Source organism: Artemia franciscana, chromosome 14, assembly GCF_032884065.1.
Source record: "Artemia franciscana chromosome 14, ASM3288406v1, whole genome shotgun sequence".
Classification (NCBI taxonomy): Eukaryota; Metazoa; Arthropoda; class Branchiopoda; order Anostraca; family Artemiidae; genus Artemia; species Artemia franciscana.
In genome coordinates, this window is record NC_088876.1 from 16,661,670 (window position 1) to 16,680,597 (window position 18,928).

The window sequence follows — 18,928 nt, forward strand, 5'->3', positions numbered from 1 at the left end:
AGATCCAGGATACAGGATTCAACGCACAAAAGTTGAATGAATTTTTTTGGAAGGAAGATTGAGGGGGCTGCTACCCCCGCTCTCTTTGTAAAAATTTAAACCCATTCCCAATGCTTCTTTGAAGAATGCTCTAGTGCAAGAACAATGTGAAAAAAGTTTTCATTCTCACTATTTGTTAAAAGTAAAAGAACTTAATTAGTCGCAAGTGTTTTAAACAGTAAAGTTTTCCTTTTGAATATTTTTTAGGGCGATTGGTAGATTAAACACTTGCATTTACCAACTGGCTATATTTTTTGCTCACTAAAACGCTTTCAGCTTAACGCTACTTAAACTTTAACATAAATGGAGGGGGAGTGTTTACTTATCTTCACATGAAGGGTAATTTCTATCTGTTTAAAGTTTCAATGTTGCTTGTTACTTTCAGTTGAGAAAAGCTTGTTTTTCTATTTAACATCTTCCATCGCCACTTCAAATTTAAACTTATATGTGAAACATTTTCTTTTGCTACGTCAAGATTTTCTCTACAAGATTCTTGGTTTCATATTAGATATGTGGTAATATGTTGCACAAGCTATTGAAAGGCTATAAAGTACTTTATTTATATATAATGTCGATCTAAGGTTACCCATTTGTGTGAGATAGCACCCACCAAATTCTCATGAAATGCAATGACTTGTTGAAGGAAGGTCACTGTATAATCTTCTTTTTTATGTCAAATGTATTCAAGTATAATAAGCAAATTGATATACTAGCTTCTAAAATATTATTAATGAAGAAAAAAGCAAAAAAAAGAAAAACACCTAGTGTGGAAAGGTAAAAGAACAATGGAATGTTCTAGCTACCAGTCCACAAGGAATGATATAGTAGGTTGTGTATCTTGTTCGATCAGTGGTCTGTCACTAGAAATGATCCAAGTTGGGATATAGAAAAAGGAGACTCAAGTTTTTTTTGTTATTTAGAGTTATTTCTTGAAAAAAATAATATGCCTCGAAATTGTTCTTTATTTTCAAGAAGTAGAGAACAATTTTCAAATGAAGCATAGATAGCAAAATGGCATCAGTGCATTGCGAAAAATCTCTTAATGAACTATACTCTTGCCTAAAAGCCATTTTCTCAAGACCTTCATCCTTACATTTTCATGGCACACAGTAAATTATTTTATAGACATCCGGATGATATTGATTTATGGTCTGGTGGTGTAAGTGAACTCTCAGCTCCTGGAAAACTTGTCGGACCTACTTTTTCCTGCATTATAGCAGGAACAATTCCATGCAGCTCGGTATGGTGACCGATTTTGGTATGAGAATCCTGGTCAGCCAGGCTCCTTCACATTAGGTAAGGAATCATATAACTATTTTTGGTAGAATTAAATAGATAACCAATCAATGGCAGAATCATTTTTATGCTAAAATGCAATGGAAAAGATAATGTCATTTTCACTGAAAGTTGCCTGTCACGCGAAAATTAAGTTAATACGGCCAGAACAATAATTATTCAAGGTAGAAATTAACCTGCTTCAACCCAAACAGCATTATTATTATTAAAAATTATGCAAGGTAGAAATGGTCGATTTTCCATATTAAGGACCTTATCCGAGTAACTTGGCCAAAAATTATCATCAATGAAAAATCAGCACTTTTTAGACAGTTCAGTTGGTTAAAAACAAAAATAAGACAAGTTCAGATGTCGAAGGTCTGCCTATCCCTCCCCCCACAAAAAATTGTCTGGACAGTTGTTTTTGAAGAACACTCAAATTCTCGTTATATTTCGATTTTAAAGTTTCTCCAAATTCTCACTAGACTAAAACTCTCTGAATTTTTCCATTATTTATTTAAAAACTGGTTAAGATTTTGAAAACTTTCGGTCATACTGGAAGTTGAAATAATCCATGTTGATGATAAACCAGAGTTTGCGAAGTTTTCCTGTGAATAGGTTTTGTACCATCAATTTCTCTTTGAAAGGAAGGATGTTTATTGGTAAACTGACCGTAAAATCGCTTATCGAGAATCGTGATCGATAAAAGGCTTTTTCTTTAATATTGTGCACTTTGAATTGTCCATTTTATGGTCTATTCGACTTTATCTGAGTAACTCATCTAAAAAATTATTATCAATCATAGTTGAGCACTTTCTAGATAGTTCAGTTGACTAAACAGAAGAAAAAAAACAACTCATTGTTAAAATGCCAAATAACTACATTAATGATTGATTCTTTAAACATACTGTCTTATACAAAACGATAGGGTGCTTTTTATGATTATATATATATATATATATATATATATATAATATATATATATATATATATATATATATATATATATATATATATAATATATATATATATATATATATATATATATATATATATATATATATATATGTATATATACATATATATATAATATATATATATATATATATATATATATATATATATATATATATATATATATATATATATATATATATATATAATATAATATATAAATATATATATATTTATGTATATATATATATATATATATATATATATATATATATATATTATATTTATACTATTATATATATATATATATATATATATATATATACATATATATATATATATATATATATATGTATATATATATATATATAATATATATATATATATATATATATATATATATATATATATATGTATATATATATATATGTATATATATATATATATATATATATATATATATATATATATTATATATATATATATATATATATATATATATGTATATATATATATATATATATATATACATATATATATATATATATATATATATGTATATATATATATATATATATATATATATATATATATATATATATATATATATATATATATATATATATATATATATATATATATATATATATATATATATATATATATATATATATATATATATATATATATATATAAAGGGTGACTGTATAAACTTCGGATGTGGCTCATTGGACTGGTAATCAAAATTTTAATGCCCTATTTAAGATTCACAGTGATCGGAGGGTGCCTCCCCACACCTCGTGTTTTCCCAAATTGCATCTGATAGAAATCTTTGGATGACCATTTGTTGTCTTAGAAACTTTTAAGAGCTTATTCGATCGGAATTTTAAAGGACCATTACCCTTTTTAGTAGTCGAAAGTCCAATCAAAGTTTTGAGGTAATCATTTTGATCAGCGTAGTTGAAAGGACTGGAAATTATGTATTTGACAATCCCCATGCCTTTTTAAAACCAGAACATAATTTGCACTTTCAAACAGTTCGTGGTAACGAACTGTAGTAAGGAGTGACCCGGCTCAATAACAATAGAAACTCTAAAAAACTGAATTTTTGTATAAATATATACATCAAAAGAATCAGATTTTATGCTGATTTAAATATATAAGTAACATAAAGTTTAGTTCTACCTATCAAAAGCTACGAGCCTGAGAAAATTTGCCTTATTTTCGAAAAAAGGAGGAAACACCCACCAAAAGTTATGGAATCTTAGTGTTAATCACACCATCAGACTCAGCGTATCAGAGAACACCAATGTAGAGGTTTCAAGTTTCTATCTGCAAAGATGTGGAATTTTGTATTTTTTGCCAGAAGAAAAATTACGGATGCATGTTTTTTTTCCCAGGGGTAACCCTATCGGCGCAGTGGTCCTAGAATGTCGCGAGAGGGCTCATTTGAATGGAAAGTAAAAGTTCTAGTGCTCTTTCAAGTGACCAAAAATTGGAGTGCAACTAGGCCCCCCTCCCACACTAATTTTTTTCTAAAGTCACTGGATCACAATTTTTAGACAGCCATTTTGTTCAGCATAGTCGAAAAATCTAATAACTATGTCTTTGAGGTTGATTTATTCCCTTACAGTCCCCGGGGGAAGGGCTGCAAGTTGTGAACTTTGCCCATTGTTTACATATAGTATTGGTTATTGGGACGCATACTGGCGTTTTAAGGGGCGATTTTTTTCTGGTGGTAGGTGGTTGGTGGGAGGGATTACATGAGAGGAACTTTTCATGGAGGAATTTATCATGGGGGGAAGAGAATTTCCATGAAGGGAGCGCTGGATTTTCCGGCATTATTAGAAAAAACAATGAGAAATTAAATGAAAAAACATGTTTTTTCAACTGAAAGTAAGGAGTAACATTAAAACTTAAAACAAACAGAAATTATTACGTAAATGAGGGACTTTTTCTCCTCCTCAATACCCCGCTCTTTACGCTAAAGTATTTTTAGTAGTTTCAAATCTTCTAATTAAACGGCCTTTGTGATCCAGGGATCATTCTTACAGAATTGGAACAAAATTCAAACTTTAGTGTAAATAGCCAGTTATTGACGAGGGGACGAACCCCCTCAAAAGGGGGCTATGTATTTTTATTACTAATAAAAACGTTCGTAAATAAAATAAAAAGTTTTAATGGCCTTTTCAAGTAACAAAAAATTGAAGGGCAACTAGGCCCCCCTCCCGCCCCTTTTTTCTCAAAATCGTCCGTTCAAAACTTTAATTAAGCCCCATTTAGCCAAAAAAGTAAAAATAATATACAAATTTTGTTTTAGTTATTCATGTAAGGTGAGCCAAAATCAAAACAAGTGTTATTTCAAGACATTCAAAAATTAAATAAAAAAACAAGTTCTTTTAATTCAAAGTAAGGAGCGACATTAAAACTTAGAACAAACAGACTTTATTCCGTATATGAAAGGGGCTGTCCCCTGCTCAATGCCCTGCTCTTTACGCTTAAGTTTGACTCTTTCTCGCGACTCTAGTTTTTAAAACAATAGAAAAATAGCGTAAAGAGCGAGGTGTTAATATGGGACAGCTCCTTTCATATACGGAATACTTTCTGTCCGTTTGAAGTTTTAATGTCGCTCCTCACTTTCAGTTAAAAAAGCTTGTTTTTTAAATTTAATACTGAAAAAATAGATGTGGACTGTCAGTTTAGTATACATATATTGATATAAATTCCTTAAAGTTTAAATAATTTTTCATTTATTAAAGTTAAATAAAGTTAAAATACTTTAAACGTATTTTGTTTACTTAAATCATGCAATAAATAACAGAATCAAACTCAAAACGAGTAAAAATTAACATGAGTAGGGCAGACAACCTCCCTGCCTTCTCAAGATCAAAGCATAATTTACACTTTACTGAAAACAAAATACATTAGATATATGTCAGCTTCTGCGAACCAAGCTATTGTCTCCTCCCTTTTGTAACATCGCTGCCTTTGACCTAACCCATAAACAGACCCTCAATAGCCTATATGCATCATCGAGATTGTATCTCCTTATACTTGTTCTATATGGTTGGAGGGCCTCTTAATCCCCCTAGGACCACACCTAATGTCAAGAACAACATTTCTTAATAGAAATATAGATATTAGTTTTTTTTAACTAGTTTTTGATAAATATAAGGATAAGAATCTAATTCGTATTTATAATAAAATAAGCGCGTTTCTTATCTTCAGCAGAAAAGATTTGCTGTTAAGATACTTTACAGATTTTTCTCTGAGAATAAAGAACACTCACAAATGGAAATTATTTTTTAAGAAGACAAAGGCTTAACATCGTTTAAAGACAAAAAAAACTTCAAAAACAGCACCCTAAACGGCCTAGCATACAACTATTTAATAGGTCTATATTTATGGGCTTCCACAGGATGGGATTCAGACCTACAGAAGACTAAAAATTATGCATATTGTAAATTTTAATAATTGAAAATCTCCCTCTCCCATGCCTGTTATTTATGTATAATTATCATTTGTTAATTATCGCATAAAACTACAGAATACCAAATTTTGGCTGAACATTCAAATTTTGTCATAGAACTAAACTGCAATCCTAAATTTTTGTTCTTAAGCAGAGAACTATGTCACAAAACGAAGCTATGTTATTTTATAAAATTTAAATAACTTTTTTTCAAGTACATTTAGAAAATAAGATGTTCCAGAGAAAAGTATAGATTTATATTAAAACCTAAAATGAGTAGAAATGGAATTATCTAGTAACTCAAACTTAAACAAAAAGAAACGTAGATGAACTTCAAAACGAAAAACAACTTACTTTGAAACCCAAAATGAACAAAACTTGCCAGAAACAACAGGAAATACAAGTGTGTCTCGGAAAATACCATTTTTTTCCTTTTTTACTTAGAGCTTACAATGTCTGTGTTAGAGCTTTGTCACATATTGAGTTTCATAAATTTTTACCAAAGTTTTATCAGGAGAGGGAAACACCCTTTTATGGGTGTTCTTTCCCTCCTTTTCCTAATTTAGTAATTGTTCTTCTTGGTTACAGCCTTTGATGCATAAATCGGAATGATTCGTACTTTTCATATCTGGAATTAGCATAAAAGGTAAAATTTCTGTATAAATATTGCTTCAACCCTTTCTTTTTTAGAGTTCCGGTTTCTATTTACACAAATCACTGTTTAATTGCAATTCGTTGCTGCTAAATGTCTGATAATCTGTCTGAAATTCTGATAATGCTAGAAAAAACTGCATGATACAAACTTTAAATCGTCTTTAATTATTGATTCATATCAAACAGAAACCATTAAGATATTAAGAAAATATCCTACGTGACCCCTTGCCAACTTGGAAGTTTGCTGTAAAAAAAGTAGCAAGTCTTTCAAATGTTCGCTAGATTATTTTCGAATCCATGGCAGCGACAGAGCGGAATGGTAATCAATAAGTAAAACAGTTCAACACCGCAGAACACATCAATAGTTACAATATGTAGGTGTATCATTCAATACACCTATAATTACGTACGAAGAGTTTGGTCTCTGAGAGGGAAGAACAGAAGTTCATGACATTCAACGAGTCTCTGTAAAATACAATTCAAGATGGATTTATCAGATAAGTCAGCGAAAGCAAGAACTGTTCAATTGAATTTAAGACGATATTCCTTTTAATCAATACCATTGCCACCTTGATGGTCTCTTCACTTCGCTCTCTAATCCTTGATTTCACAGATCAAGAATAATGCTCATATCACTTTGTATTACATTGAAGGATTTTCACATTTCCCTTCTTGTTCATTTCGGCTATCTCAGCATCATGTTCAAGCCTCCTTGTGAGGAAAGCTTTTAAATAGTGATCACTGGTATGACTTTTCCTCTGGGTGATCGAAATATCACATGTCTTGTCCATAGGACCATCCATTGTAAGTTATCTATAAGCTATTCAGCATCATCGTCTTGAAAACCCTTAAAACCTTTTGGAATTGCTTTGTACGGGCTATAATAATTTCTTTGCTATTTAGTCCTCTCTTCTGGTTGAGGGGTGAACCTCTGGTCATTCTTGGGGAAACCTTATATTCCCTTTAGTGAATAATTTTGATTAGTAGAACCTTTAGGAGGCTACTTCTGTGGTACAAAAGTTTACCTTGGTAAATAGAAGTTTTATTAGAATCAGATGTAACCATTCAATGTAAAGTTTCAAATAGATTAATTTTTGCCGTTCTTTCTAATTGACTGGTATGAAGTTTTTAGTGCTGTTACTTTCGTTGAACTTCGTCAACACTTAGTCTTACGAAATATTAGACATTTTGACCAAGGTATTATTTATTTTGTAGAACAACTGAACGAGATTCGGAAAGTGTGGCTATCAAGGATTGTTTGTGACAATAGCGACCATATTGAAACTATTCAAATCAACGTCATGGCTTTATCAGACCACAAGCTGTAAGTAATTTGTTCATTTATTTTCACCCAAAAAGGTAAGCACCCAGTGCTTGTAGTAACACAAAAACAATACATAAATAACATACAAAGAATACAATAAACACAAAAACAATAAAAAACAAAGAAAAGCCCGCAATCGCTAAAGAAAAGAAAACAACACTAAAACAGAGAGAAAATATGAAAAATACTACTACTCGAAAACAAAACAACTTCTTGGAAACTGTAGATAGTATTTTTTTGGGGGGCTCTTCTTCTTATTTTCTGAAATTTATTTTAATTGATCAATCTTACTTTTCTGTGATAGAAGAGGGCATGTTGTTCTAACAGCTTTTGAATGCAAACTTTAAACGTGGTGCCCCAAATAATGTCTCCAGTTGATTATTTCCCAAATAGTACTTTTTCACTGCTTGGGCAAATATTATACTAGATGCAAAGTAAATAAGAAGTATAACGGCGGTTAACCTAGTTTAAGTTGGCCTAACGCAGTCCAATCTTGCTCCAAGTATAACTTAGGTCTGTCAAGGTTTTTTTTGTATGCCAGATTCAAGTGTCGAGGCCACCAAAATGTATGAGTGCCCATATCGACTGACGAATCATTCACGACAAAATCGTGGAAGAACTTAAGAAAAGCGAATTATTATACCAAAAAATAATCTTGTCAACTATTGATTCATCTAAGATTGCTTCTACTAGTTTCTTAATTAATTTTGTTTGATTCATTATCTTAATAATGCGTCAGCAGTATTTTGTATTTGTAATCCTCTCAACATTGATTAATGCAGAAAAGCATCTTACTTGTCAAAGAAATTCGTTGCTTTTGAGAAGATTGTATTTTCGTGAAAAAACAGACCAGTATGATGTTTGGCTCAATTTTTATGACTACTATTTGAGTTTTGTACTGAATTTAAGCAGTGAGTTTACATTCTATTTTCATGGTTCTGTAGACTGAATAAATCTGATATCATTTTTGAAACGATTCCTTGCAATATTGTCAATAAATGTTGTTTGAATTCAGTGAGGTATTAGAAAATGTATGCATGAATTTTCATTTTAAAATGTGCAAACCCTAAAATAAAAACGTTCATCTTTTGCTTGAATTTTAGAAGGGAAAATGTTTAATCACTAGTGGTTGAAGCTTTTTAGTGTACTAATTTTATTCTCGTACCGGGATGCCGGAAGACAGTGAAGAGGTACTAAGAAAGCAGTTCGAGAGAAAGGTAGATGATGGACAAATAAAATATTTAATTTAAATAGAACCTAAGAATATGCTCAGATTTACAGATGTCATTAGTGGATAGTTTTGTTAATTATGAACATAATTTTGATTCAGCATGTATAAAAGAACCCATCAAAGCTCATCCTCTGTATTGACTTTGAGATAAGCATGTTGACATAGTTAGGAAACTCATTGAAAATAACAAAGCATTAGTGAACATATGTAATGAGCTTAGCAGATTTTGAGCCGATGCTGCATTTTGTTGAAAACGAAAAAATTTAGCAAATACATGTATGGTGGGAAAGTAAGGCTAATTGCAACCTTGTTATGCAGGTGATATAAGAATATTGGAGTAATTGCGTCCTAGATAGTGTTAGTAGACAAGATACTATCTAAAGAACTTAGAAAACAAATTTAAAGAAAAACCAACTATGCTAGTATAAGCGATGGTACCCAAGTGCTATGGAGGGACATTATGAAATAGTTGAAGCAGACATAAATTCATGTAGTTGAACTAAAGCGAGGACACTTGGGAGGACGAAGAATTTAGAATAGCAGACATATAAGATAGTATGAAATCGGTTAATTTACGAAAACATGGGAAAGCAAAAGCTTCTTGGCTCGGGACATTCGATGCATGATGCCTTCTCTGAAGTCTATAAGGCCACTTCGTCAATAAAAACCTTAGAATGGAAAGCTCGTGTAACTTAAAATCCTTTCCTCGGGAGCTATGGGTGGTTGGCATCCCTGTAGGCATGGTTTTGGGGTATTTAGACTATTATGAACGAAATTAACATCTCAAAACTTCGATCTGACGTATTTGGGGAAAGAGAGCATGGGGGTGAGCTAGTTACCCTCCCATCATTTTTGACTCTTAAAAAGAGAACCAGAATTTTCAATTTCCAATCAAATGAGCCTCTTCCGAAGTTTATACCCTCTATATTTTTGAATGAGGCAGATTTGAACAAAAAATAAGAAAAATTGCGACGAAAATAAATGTCACTATGCTAATGAATTGGTAAAGTAAGTTGATGGCCGTAAAATTACTTATCACAAGTTTTTTTCTGCACAACTTGATTAGAGTTTTTATTTTTTGAATATTATTAAAAAAAAACACTTTAGTAACATGTGGAAAGCACCTAAGCTTTGAGGAGATTTGATGGGGTAAAAGAAGAAAGTGAGACAAAAATGTATGTCCTTTTAAAATACTAACACTAAATTAATTATCATGGATGAATTTTTGTTAAGAAATTACTTTTCTTTTTTCCAGGAAACCTAATTAATATTTTGGCTTTTTAGAATGTTATGAAAGAAATATTGCCCAAAATACATTACTTTCAGGGACTTGGCGACCTCAATGATGGTCCGATATGTAAAAGACTTGACAGTGGGTGGTAGTCTAGCTCATATTTGTGGCAATTTCTGTCGTTTTTAATTTAACTGTAATATTTATGAATACTTCTCTTCGTTTTAGGTTTCATCTTTTTCATAGTAATCTCTTTTCGCTCTAAATTTATTTTATTAGATATCCATTTAAGCTCGTTTCTTGCTTTACCACAATACTTCTTTTATAATTTTTTTTCTTAATTTAGTTGTTAACTCTATCGTTATATCTGTGAAATGTTGTCTATCTGAAATAACGGTCATTTTACATAATAATTTTTTAGCGTCATTTCGACTTGGTTGGTTCATTTCAGGCAGCATTGGCCTACATATATACAGCATTTCCTGGTTGCGTACCAACTATTTTGGGGGAGGTTATGGAATCTTTTGAGGATAGGGGAGTGGTTTTGAAGCCTGAAATCCATTTATGTTTTCAAATGTTATAACTTTCAATGAAAATAACTTCAACGACGATGATTTACGGGTGACGGGATGATTTACCCCGTAAACTTCGTTTTTTGGATTTGTGCATCTGAATTAAGCATATTATCACGGCTTATTATCATATTATTATTGTCACGAAAAAATTTTAAGTGTAAACTAAAAGATTGCGTTCTTGAGCTTACCATCCAATGGGTAGGAGGATGGGGACACCCCCTAACAATGTGATTTCTTATAGAATGGGTGGCTGGTCTGACAAAAGGAGGATTTTAGTCCTCCTACTCGTATTCTCTAGCGTATGGACTGAATAAGACATTAAATATGAGCAAAGGAGCACATGAATTTGGTTGCTTATGTCTTTTCATTGCAATTTTATGAGTTGCACTTTAGAAGACTGATACAGTGGAAAGTGTTTCCCTTCCTATACCAATTGCTATTATCTCATATGATTGCTATTGATGCTAATGATACTATTATTGCATATGATTCAACCAAAATTATGGTTCTATTTTTGAGTTTCTCATTTCTTGTCTCATGACACTTCAGTAATACAGCAGATAAAGCATTTGACCTACAATTTCAGCAGATTAAAATGCATTCGTAATAGTATACAACTATTATCTTTTGATTATTTAAACCTTCGTGGTTTTCTTTTTCAGACGGACAACGCCCTTTCTGAAGGTCATTGTTCTTAGAATTGTTGCACGTGTGTTTGTGATTTACTATAATAAGTTGTATTTTATTCTTTCTTAGCAGAAATTAGCTAAATTCAAGTCCCTTCAAGATCACGCCCTTACTCATTACATTTAACATTAAGGAAAATAGAGTTTACTTAGAATTTTATGCTCAGAAAATATCAAGTTATCCAAATCTTTATTTAAGCAATCGAGTAATGTTCCTCTTCAAATAAATTCCATTCTTTGGTGTCCTGGGACTGTTTTAAAAAGGAGGGTAATAGAAATACATAATGCCTTTTTAAAATCCTGTTTAGAGTAGACTTTTTCTGCTCTGATATATATTTCCTCAAGTATTTGCTCTAAGGCATGTGATCTGCGCTATCACCGACTAATATATACATCATTTTCAGCCAAATAGCGCTGCATAAGTGACATAGACATAGACATAGACATTTTTATTTTCATCCAAAACATATAAATTAAACAAACAATTTACCATTAACGGCCACTCTTAAGACAAAAGAGTCCTGACTGTGGCCGCAATTCTAACCACCATGAATCTGCTAAAAATCTTTTAAAGAGCAAAGTGGGTTTTTGTGCTAGTTTTTTCATCCAGGCACTTTGTATGAAAGGAGTTGTCATAGAAACTTCGGAGGGGGTCCACTCGATCGGAAACTAAAAGTTCTTTGGCCCTTTTTAAGAGCCAAAAGTGGTTGGTGGGCAAGTAGAATCCCCCTCCCCCAAATCAGTGTTCCCCAATTACATCCGATAAAAATTTTGCATATCCATTTTGTTCAGTATAGTTCAAAGGTCCAATAACTATGCCTCTGGAGATGACACCTTCCCCCTTTCTCTACATAGCCCTCGGGGAATGGGCACTTCACCCATTGTTTACATTTAGTAGTTGTTGCTGGAAAAAAGAGGGACGGCTGACCCTTGGTGTCCAACAACGTTAAGGCTACTAAGGTGGAGCTTTCAGGGAATGAAAGATGTTGACCTAAATCAAGCCACACTAAGTGCAAGCAGGTTGTCAGAAGGATGTACCAGCAATATCTCAAGAATGGCTGAGGTATAAGGTTGAAACTCTGAGGGCTATTTATGGTTGTTTCTGCTCGTTTTGAGTTCGACTTGGTAATTTATTGTATTTTCGGTTCGTTTTTGGCTTAATTTACTTATTGGTAAGGATTTACGATAACCTTTCGCTTGAAAAATTATTTGACTTTATTTCTGCTCATGTTTGGTTTAATATAGCTATTTAATTTTCTTTCAAAAACTTTGTATGTGAATTTTTTTAAGAATTAATATGTGGTTAAAATGAACTTTTTCTTAATTCCAGTTTTAGGATAAGAACTGTTGATACTTGCACAATCTCTTTAAGAGGAAGGGGTAGATTAAAAGTATTTTAGGAAAGTAAGGGTTTGAAGTTTTTTCTTTCTCTTTTTTGGCCATACAAGTGTATCTGAATGAATCTATTCGTAGGGTAGAAAATTCGGGATTTTCTTGGAGTGAAATCTGCTAAGTTATAATTAGTGTGGGTTCTGAATAATTCTCTCTGTTCCATTTTTGCGTCCTGGATAATTCTCTCGGTCCTGTCTTTGCGTCTATGCATCTAAAATTGGTTAGGCAGTTTATTAATTAACATATTCAAAGCAACTAGTTCATCTGCTTACTAGAAGTGATTCCAAGAGAAGTAGCTTGGAAACCTGTGTTGTCCCCTTCAAACAATTAAATACTTTTAAAGTATGTTTAGTTTTCTCTTTATTTTTTCCATATAACACACCATATTGTTCCATGTTGTCTTTTTTTTTATTTGTGTCCCTCTCCCAAAGTATTGGGCCTCAAGAAATTAATTTCTAGGTACGTATCTTGCTAAAGATAGTAAATTATTATAGTATAATAATAATCATACTATTTTATAAGTTAGAAGAGGGATAGGTCAGCGCAATTATTTTGTTTGGCGTCAGTTCGTTTCTTTTAGAATAACTCTCTAATGGGATATTTCCTTTACTTCCGAGGAACTAGGAACACAAGGTCTTATGCGTCTGTTGATAGTATGCCTGATTTGGGTCTTCTGTATCTTTTGCGTAAAATGCAAACTTAAAAAAAGTGATTAAGAGTCTGCTCAAAGAACGAATGTATAAAGCTTATGTTAAAATTTCCTCTCAAATGCTTTCTATCCATCTCTTGAAAATTGAGATCCTGTACCCCCCTCAATCTCTTCTGAAGTAGGGCTCATCCAAAGAAAATAAACAGTAGACAAAACGCGCCAAGGCTGATATATATATTTTTTTCTCCCTTTTCACCATAAATCTTAAATTTATTGTTTACAAACTTTTTGTAGAGAAAGAAAAGGTGAGGAAGAGGGAGCGAGCGAGAGAAAGGAAGGGAGGAAAGAAAGAGAGAGAAGGCGGGAGAGATCTTTATTTAAACAGCAAAAGCATTACAAATTAAAGAGGTAATAAGCCCAATTGCCCGAATCGTTATCTCTTTAACTTGTCCGGCTGGTAGGCTACCTCTCAGAAAATTCTCTTCGTAAAATTATTTACGGAAAACTATCCCAGAAAATTTCTCCCCGAGTTGACAATTCTCCCCCTAAGAATCCCCTTAACAACTATCCTTGGACCCTCCCCCCCTCACATGTGAAATTCAGCAGCCAAAGAGAAAGTAAGACAAATAAAATAATCAAGAAAAGAAGAGATTTTGGAATGTTTTACTTATATTGTAAAACGTAGGTAGAATAAATGTAGTAAAATATCTAAATTATTTATTTTTTGTTTTTATTTCTTCTAATTCTTTTTATCGTGTTTTTTTTTGTGTCTGAGGAATCCTAGTAAGATAAAATAAAGGTTAACAAAAAATTTGCCTGGTTATTTTAAGTAATAAGTTCTGTTCATTTTAAATTTGCTTTGTTGTGACATGTTGGAGTTTGTCTCTGTGCTATTTAAATCAAATTATTAAAAAAAAACAAAAAAAAAAAAAAAACAAAAAAAAAAACACTCCTTAAAGGTGCTTTCGAACGGAGAAATCGTCTGTTGGATGGGTTGGTAGCGTCTACTACAAATACCAGTGCCATACCAAGTCCAAAAGAAGAAACAACTCGTGCCTCTAGTCCATGTCTGCACCTCATGTACTCCTTCCTAAGTTGCTGCTGATTTCATATTTTCAAATCGTTTTATGCTATGGTAATTCATTCCCAAAAACACACACAAAACACAAAAATATAAAAAGGCATGCTGTTGGATGTTCCACATCATGAAGTGTCTCTATTTTTAGGATATAGTGTATTAAAGATTTATATTTTTTTAGAGCATAGTGAATCAAAGGGGTTAAGCCTAGAATCCTCTTTAATATATGTTACACTATATATACTACAATATAAAAAGTAATTATCATTTATATTATATTATATGCTATATATTACTATATGTTACACTATATAATATGATATATATTATACTATAATGAGCAATTACTACCATTTGAATGAATAATGTAAAACCCGGTTTTAACATAAAACAAAACGTCAACCAAACGTCAGTCCCCGTGGGAGGGGCTGCAAGTTACAAACTTTGACCTATGTTTACATATAGTAATGGTTATTGGGAACTGGATTTTTCAGGGGATTTTAAATGGCTTGGGGGGATAAGTTGAGGTGGGGGTTACGTGGGATGATCTTTCCATGGAGGAATTTGTCATAGGAGAAGAAAATTTCAATGAAGGGGGGGGGGCAGAATTTTCTAGCATTATTTAAAAAACAATGAAAGATAAATATAAAAAGTTTTTTCAACTGAAAGTAAGGAGCAGCATTAATACTTAAAACGAACAGAAATTATTATGCATATGAGGGGTTTACCTTTCGTATTACCTCGCTCTTTAAGCTAAAGTATTTTTAGTTAATTTATTGCCTCCTCGTAATGCCTCGCTCTTTAAGCTAAAGTATTTTTAGTTAATTTCAACTATTTATTCTACGGCCTTTGTGATTCAGGGGTCATTCTTAAGGAATTGGGATAAAATTTAAGCTTTAGCGTAAAGCGTGAGGTATTGACGATGGGGTGAACTCCCTCATATACGCAATACAAACATACGAATATAGAAGTCCGTTACCTAAGTTAATTCGTAAGTTATGTATATATTTTACTAATGTAAACGTTCCTGAAAAAGCAAAAGTTTTAGTTGCCTTTTTAAGTAATCAAAAAATTGGAGGGCAACTAGGCTTGCTTCCTCGCTCCTTTTTTCTCAAAATTTTCCGATAAAAACAATGAGAAAGCCATTTAGCCAAAAAAAGATGATATGCTAATTTCATTTTAATTATTTATGTGCGGAGAGCCAAGATCAAAACATGTATTAATTCAAAAACGTCCATAAATTAAATAAAAAGCAAGTTTCTCTAACTGAAAGCAAGGAGTGACATTAAAAATTAAAATGAACAAAAATTACTCCGTATATGAAAGGGACACTTCCTCCTCAACGCCCCGCTCTTTACGCTAAAGTTTTTTACTGTTTAAAAAAGTAGAGTTAAGAGAAAGAGTCCAACTTTAGCGTAAAGAGCGGGACATTGAGGAGGAAATGCCCCTTTCATATACGGAGTAATTTCTGTTTGTTTTAAGTTTTAATGTCGCTCCTTACTTTCAGTTAAAAAGACTCGTTTTTTTATTTAATCACAATTAGGGTTGCTGCCAAGTGTTTGATTCAGTACCATTCAAAAGTTAGAGTAGAGGTAATTGTTTGAAAAGCCATCTAACCTTTTACTTGTTTTTATTTCCCAAGATTAAAAGATTTGCCACAAGTACTAAGTTGACATGGCACATTTTTTGCTATTACTAAGTTTTGAATTCCTAGAGCAACTTTTATTTTTGTTTACACAGTGTTTCGTAATTTTTAACGGTTTGAATGCTTTGTTATTGCTTAAAATTAATCTTAATAAGAAAATTACAAGTCACAGGTAGCTTACTACAAGCACCAATTTGGGAATGGAAGTTTTCCATTTACAAAATGCATGATAATTTAACAAAAGTTGCATCAAACCGTGTTGAAAGAATCCTTGATGATTATACTCTAAAAATGCTATCCGGTTGAAGAATAAACCTATCTTTAGGCATTTGGGTAATGTGTTCGACTCTGCTTTATCATCAGACCTAAAGTCATATGAGAATAATGAAATAATTTGCCTATATATGGCTATGGATCAAATTTTTGTTCATTAGTGTTTTAGCAATTACCAATATAATAGTTTGTAATAGATAGTTTATCGTTATTAGTAGCTAAGCACAATAAGTGGCCACCTGATGATATTTCCCTTGATGTCATTCAACTATAGCTAAGATAATCAATTGGAATCAGATTAGTGAAACTCTACTGCGGGAAGTTCACATAATTGTTGAAAAAAAGTATCTACTAGAGATTTCCAGCCTATATACGTTACCACGAATGTCCACAAATTGGTTAATGTTGACATTCACCGGTGAATGTCCGAATTAACCTTTTTTTTTCCTTGGATTTGGTCGTCGCTGACAGTCAGCTTTTTAAATTTAATGCCAGGTTTGATAGTGACAGGTTAGGTCAGCATAGAATAGGTTTGGTAAGGTTAGCTTAGGTTATTAACCTATTTCTGATATTTAGAACCAAATTTAACTTAACCTAAACTAACATAATCTAACTTAACATTGATTTTTACCATCATAGCTTGCATAAGACTGAAAAAGCTGACTCGCAAAGCTAAGTTGAACCCAATTGGAAAAAAAGGAATTTCAAACATTCACCGGTGAATATCGACATTAACCAGATATAACTTCAATTAAACCCATTTATAAGAAAGGTGATAAGAGTGAGTGTGGTAATCGTAGAGGCATTATTTTTATTTCTCAAAGAGACCAATTACTTATCTTGGTGATACTTGTTGGATTGAGAGATGTTGTACATTAATTTTTAAGAGAAGAACATTCCTGGTTTTAGAAAGAGGAATTGATACGCTAATCAAATTTTCGTTATTATGTTTAGAATTGAGAAGGGACTCAGTTCATAACGTATAAGATTCAGGAAAAGAGTAGGCCTTTAATTTTGCGAGAACTCATGATGGGGTGCGTACAATTTCTATCCTAGAGGTCCCCATTTCTTGGAAAAATTGTAGTAGAGCTAGTATCCTAGAAATGTCTTTGTTTAGTGACAGCCGTGTATGCTCTGCTCACGAATAAAATTCAGTTTTTTTTCAATATTACGAAAATGTAAGTCTACAAAATAGTACCAAAAGAATAAATATTGATGCAAACTTGCAAACTGGCAGAAACCAATGAAGGAGCTGGCTTCTGGTATCTTATGCAGTGAAATGGTTGATGACTTGGTTATTACTGAGGTTGTTCATCTTCTGTATTTTCCATGCTCCAGAAATAGACTTATAAACCTATTTTTACTTTAAATAGCACTGAAATATCTGTTCATATACTATGTAGTGCTAAATAATCTTTCATTGGTCATGGAAGGGTCAAATTCCCTTGGCAGCTTCAGAAGCTTGAATCACATTTCTAGAATGTCGGATAAGCAAATCAACATGACTGAATAGTGATTTCACATCCGTAACATTTGGTTGTCATTTCCAAACGCCGGGGAGAAACTATGCCAAGGTTGTATCTTGACTTATTTGACTTAAATCCCATCCGGCCTTGGTGGTCCTCTCGGGGCCTCTCTCCTCACGAGCGAATGTATCTGTCGCCTATACTGCTCTTTGCTTTGTGCCATTCTGAGAAGGCCAGGGAGGTTGGAGTCTGAGAAGTTCTCCTTCCAGCGCTTCAAAGGGTGACCGCGAGGGTGAGGACCCTATATGTGACCTTCGAAGGCAATTTTCAGCAGTTGGTCGATGAATTTGCGCCGGACGTGGCCAAGTCACCTGAGTTGCTGGACACCGAACCCGTCTAGGATGGTAGCGTTGTACTGCAGTCTTTCGAGTAGGTCAGCATTTTAGACTCTATGCATGTTATGCCGGTGATTCGACGCAGCAGCTTTGTCCCAAACGCGGGAAGTCATCCGGAATTATCTACTCTGACTGTCCAAGTTTCACAGCCGTACAAAGCTATAGGAATGATGATGGAGCAGAATTGTTTAAGTTACAGCTTCACGGAAATTCGATTTTGCTTCCATATTGACATCAAAGCTTTGAAGCCGGTACTACCAAGAGCGAGGCGTCTTTTGAAGTCCACTGAGTGATTATTGCCGCTCGTGATCTGGCTCCCCAGATATGTGAACTTGTCTACCCATTCTATTTCCGCTCCGTTATTATTCTTTTTCTTCACGTACAAAACTAAAACACATCTTTTACAAAATGCTGCCGCACCAAGAAAAACTTTACAGTTTTGTACACGTACGGCAATAACAAATAATAATATATATTCCATTAAAAATCCCAACATAACCACAATCAACTCGAACTTCAAATCAATCTCTCTCATTTAAAGAGACAACACAATATTTAACCCCTCCCCCCTACAAAAAGCACGTAACAGCTC

General features: G+C 32.9%; 1 protein-coding gene across 1 annotated transcript in view; it reads left to right on the forward strand.

Moving 5' to 3' along the window:
• Positions 1–18,928, forward strand: part of LOC136035398 (peroxidase-like) — a 96,331-nt gene that overhangs the window by 56,282 nt on the left and 21,121 nt on the right. Inside the window, 3 exon segments of the mRNA XM_065717180.1 lie at positions 1,165–1,258; positions 1,260–1,335; positions 7,607–7,715. Coding sequence (XP_065573252.1) covers positions 1,165–1,258; positions 1,260–1,335; positions 7,607–7,715 — 279 coding nt within the window.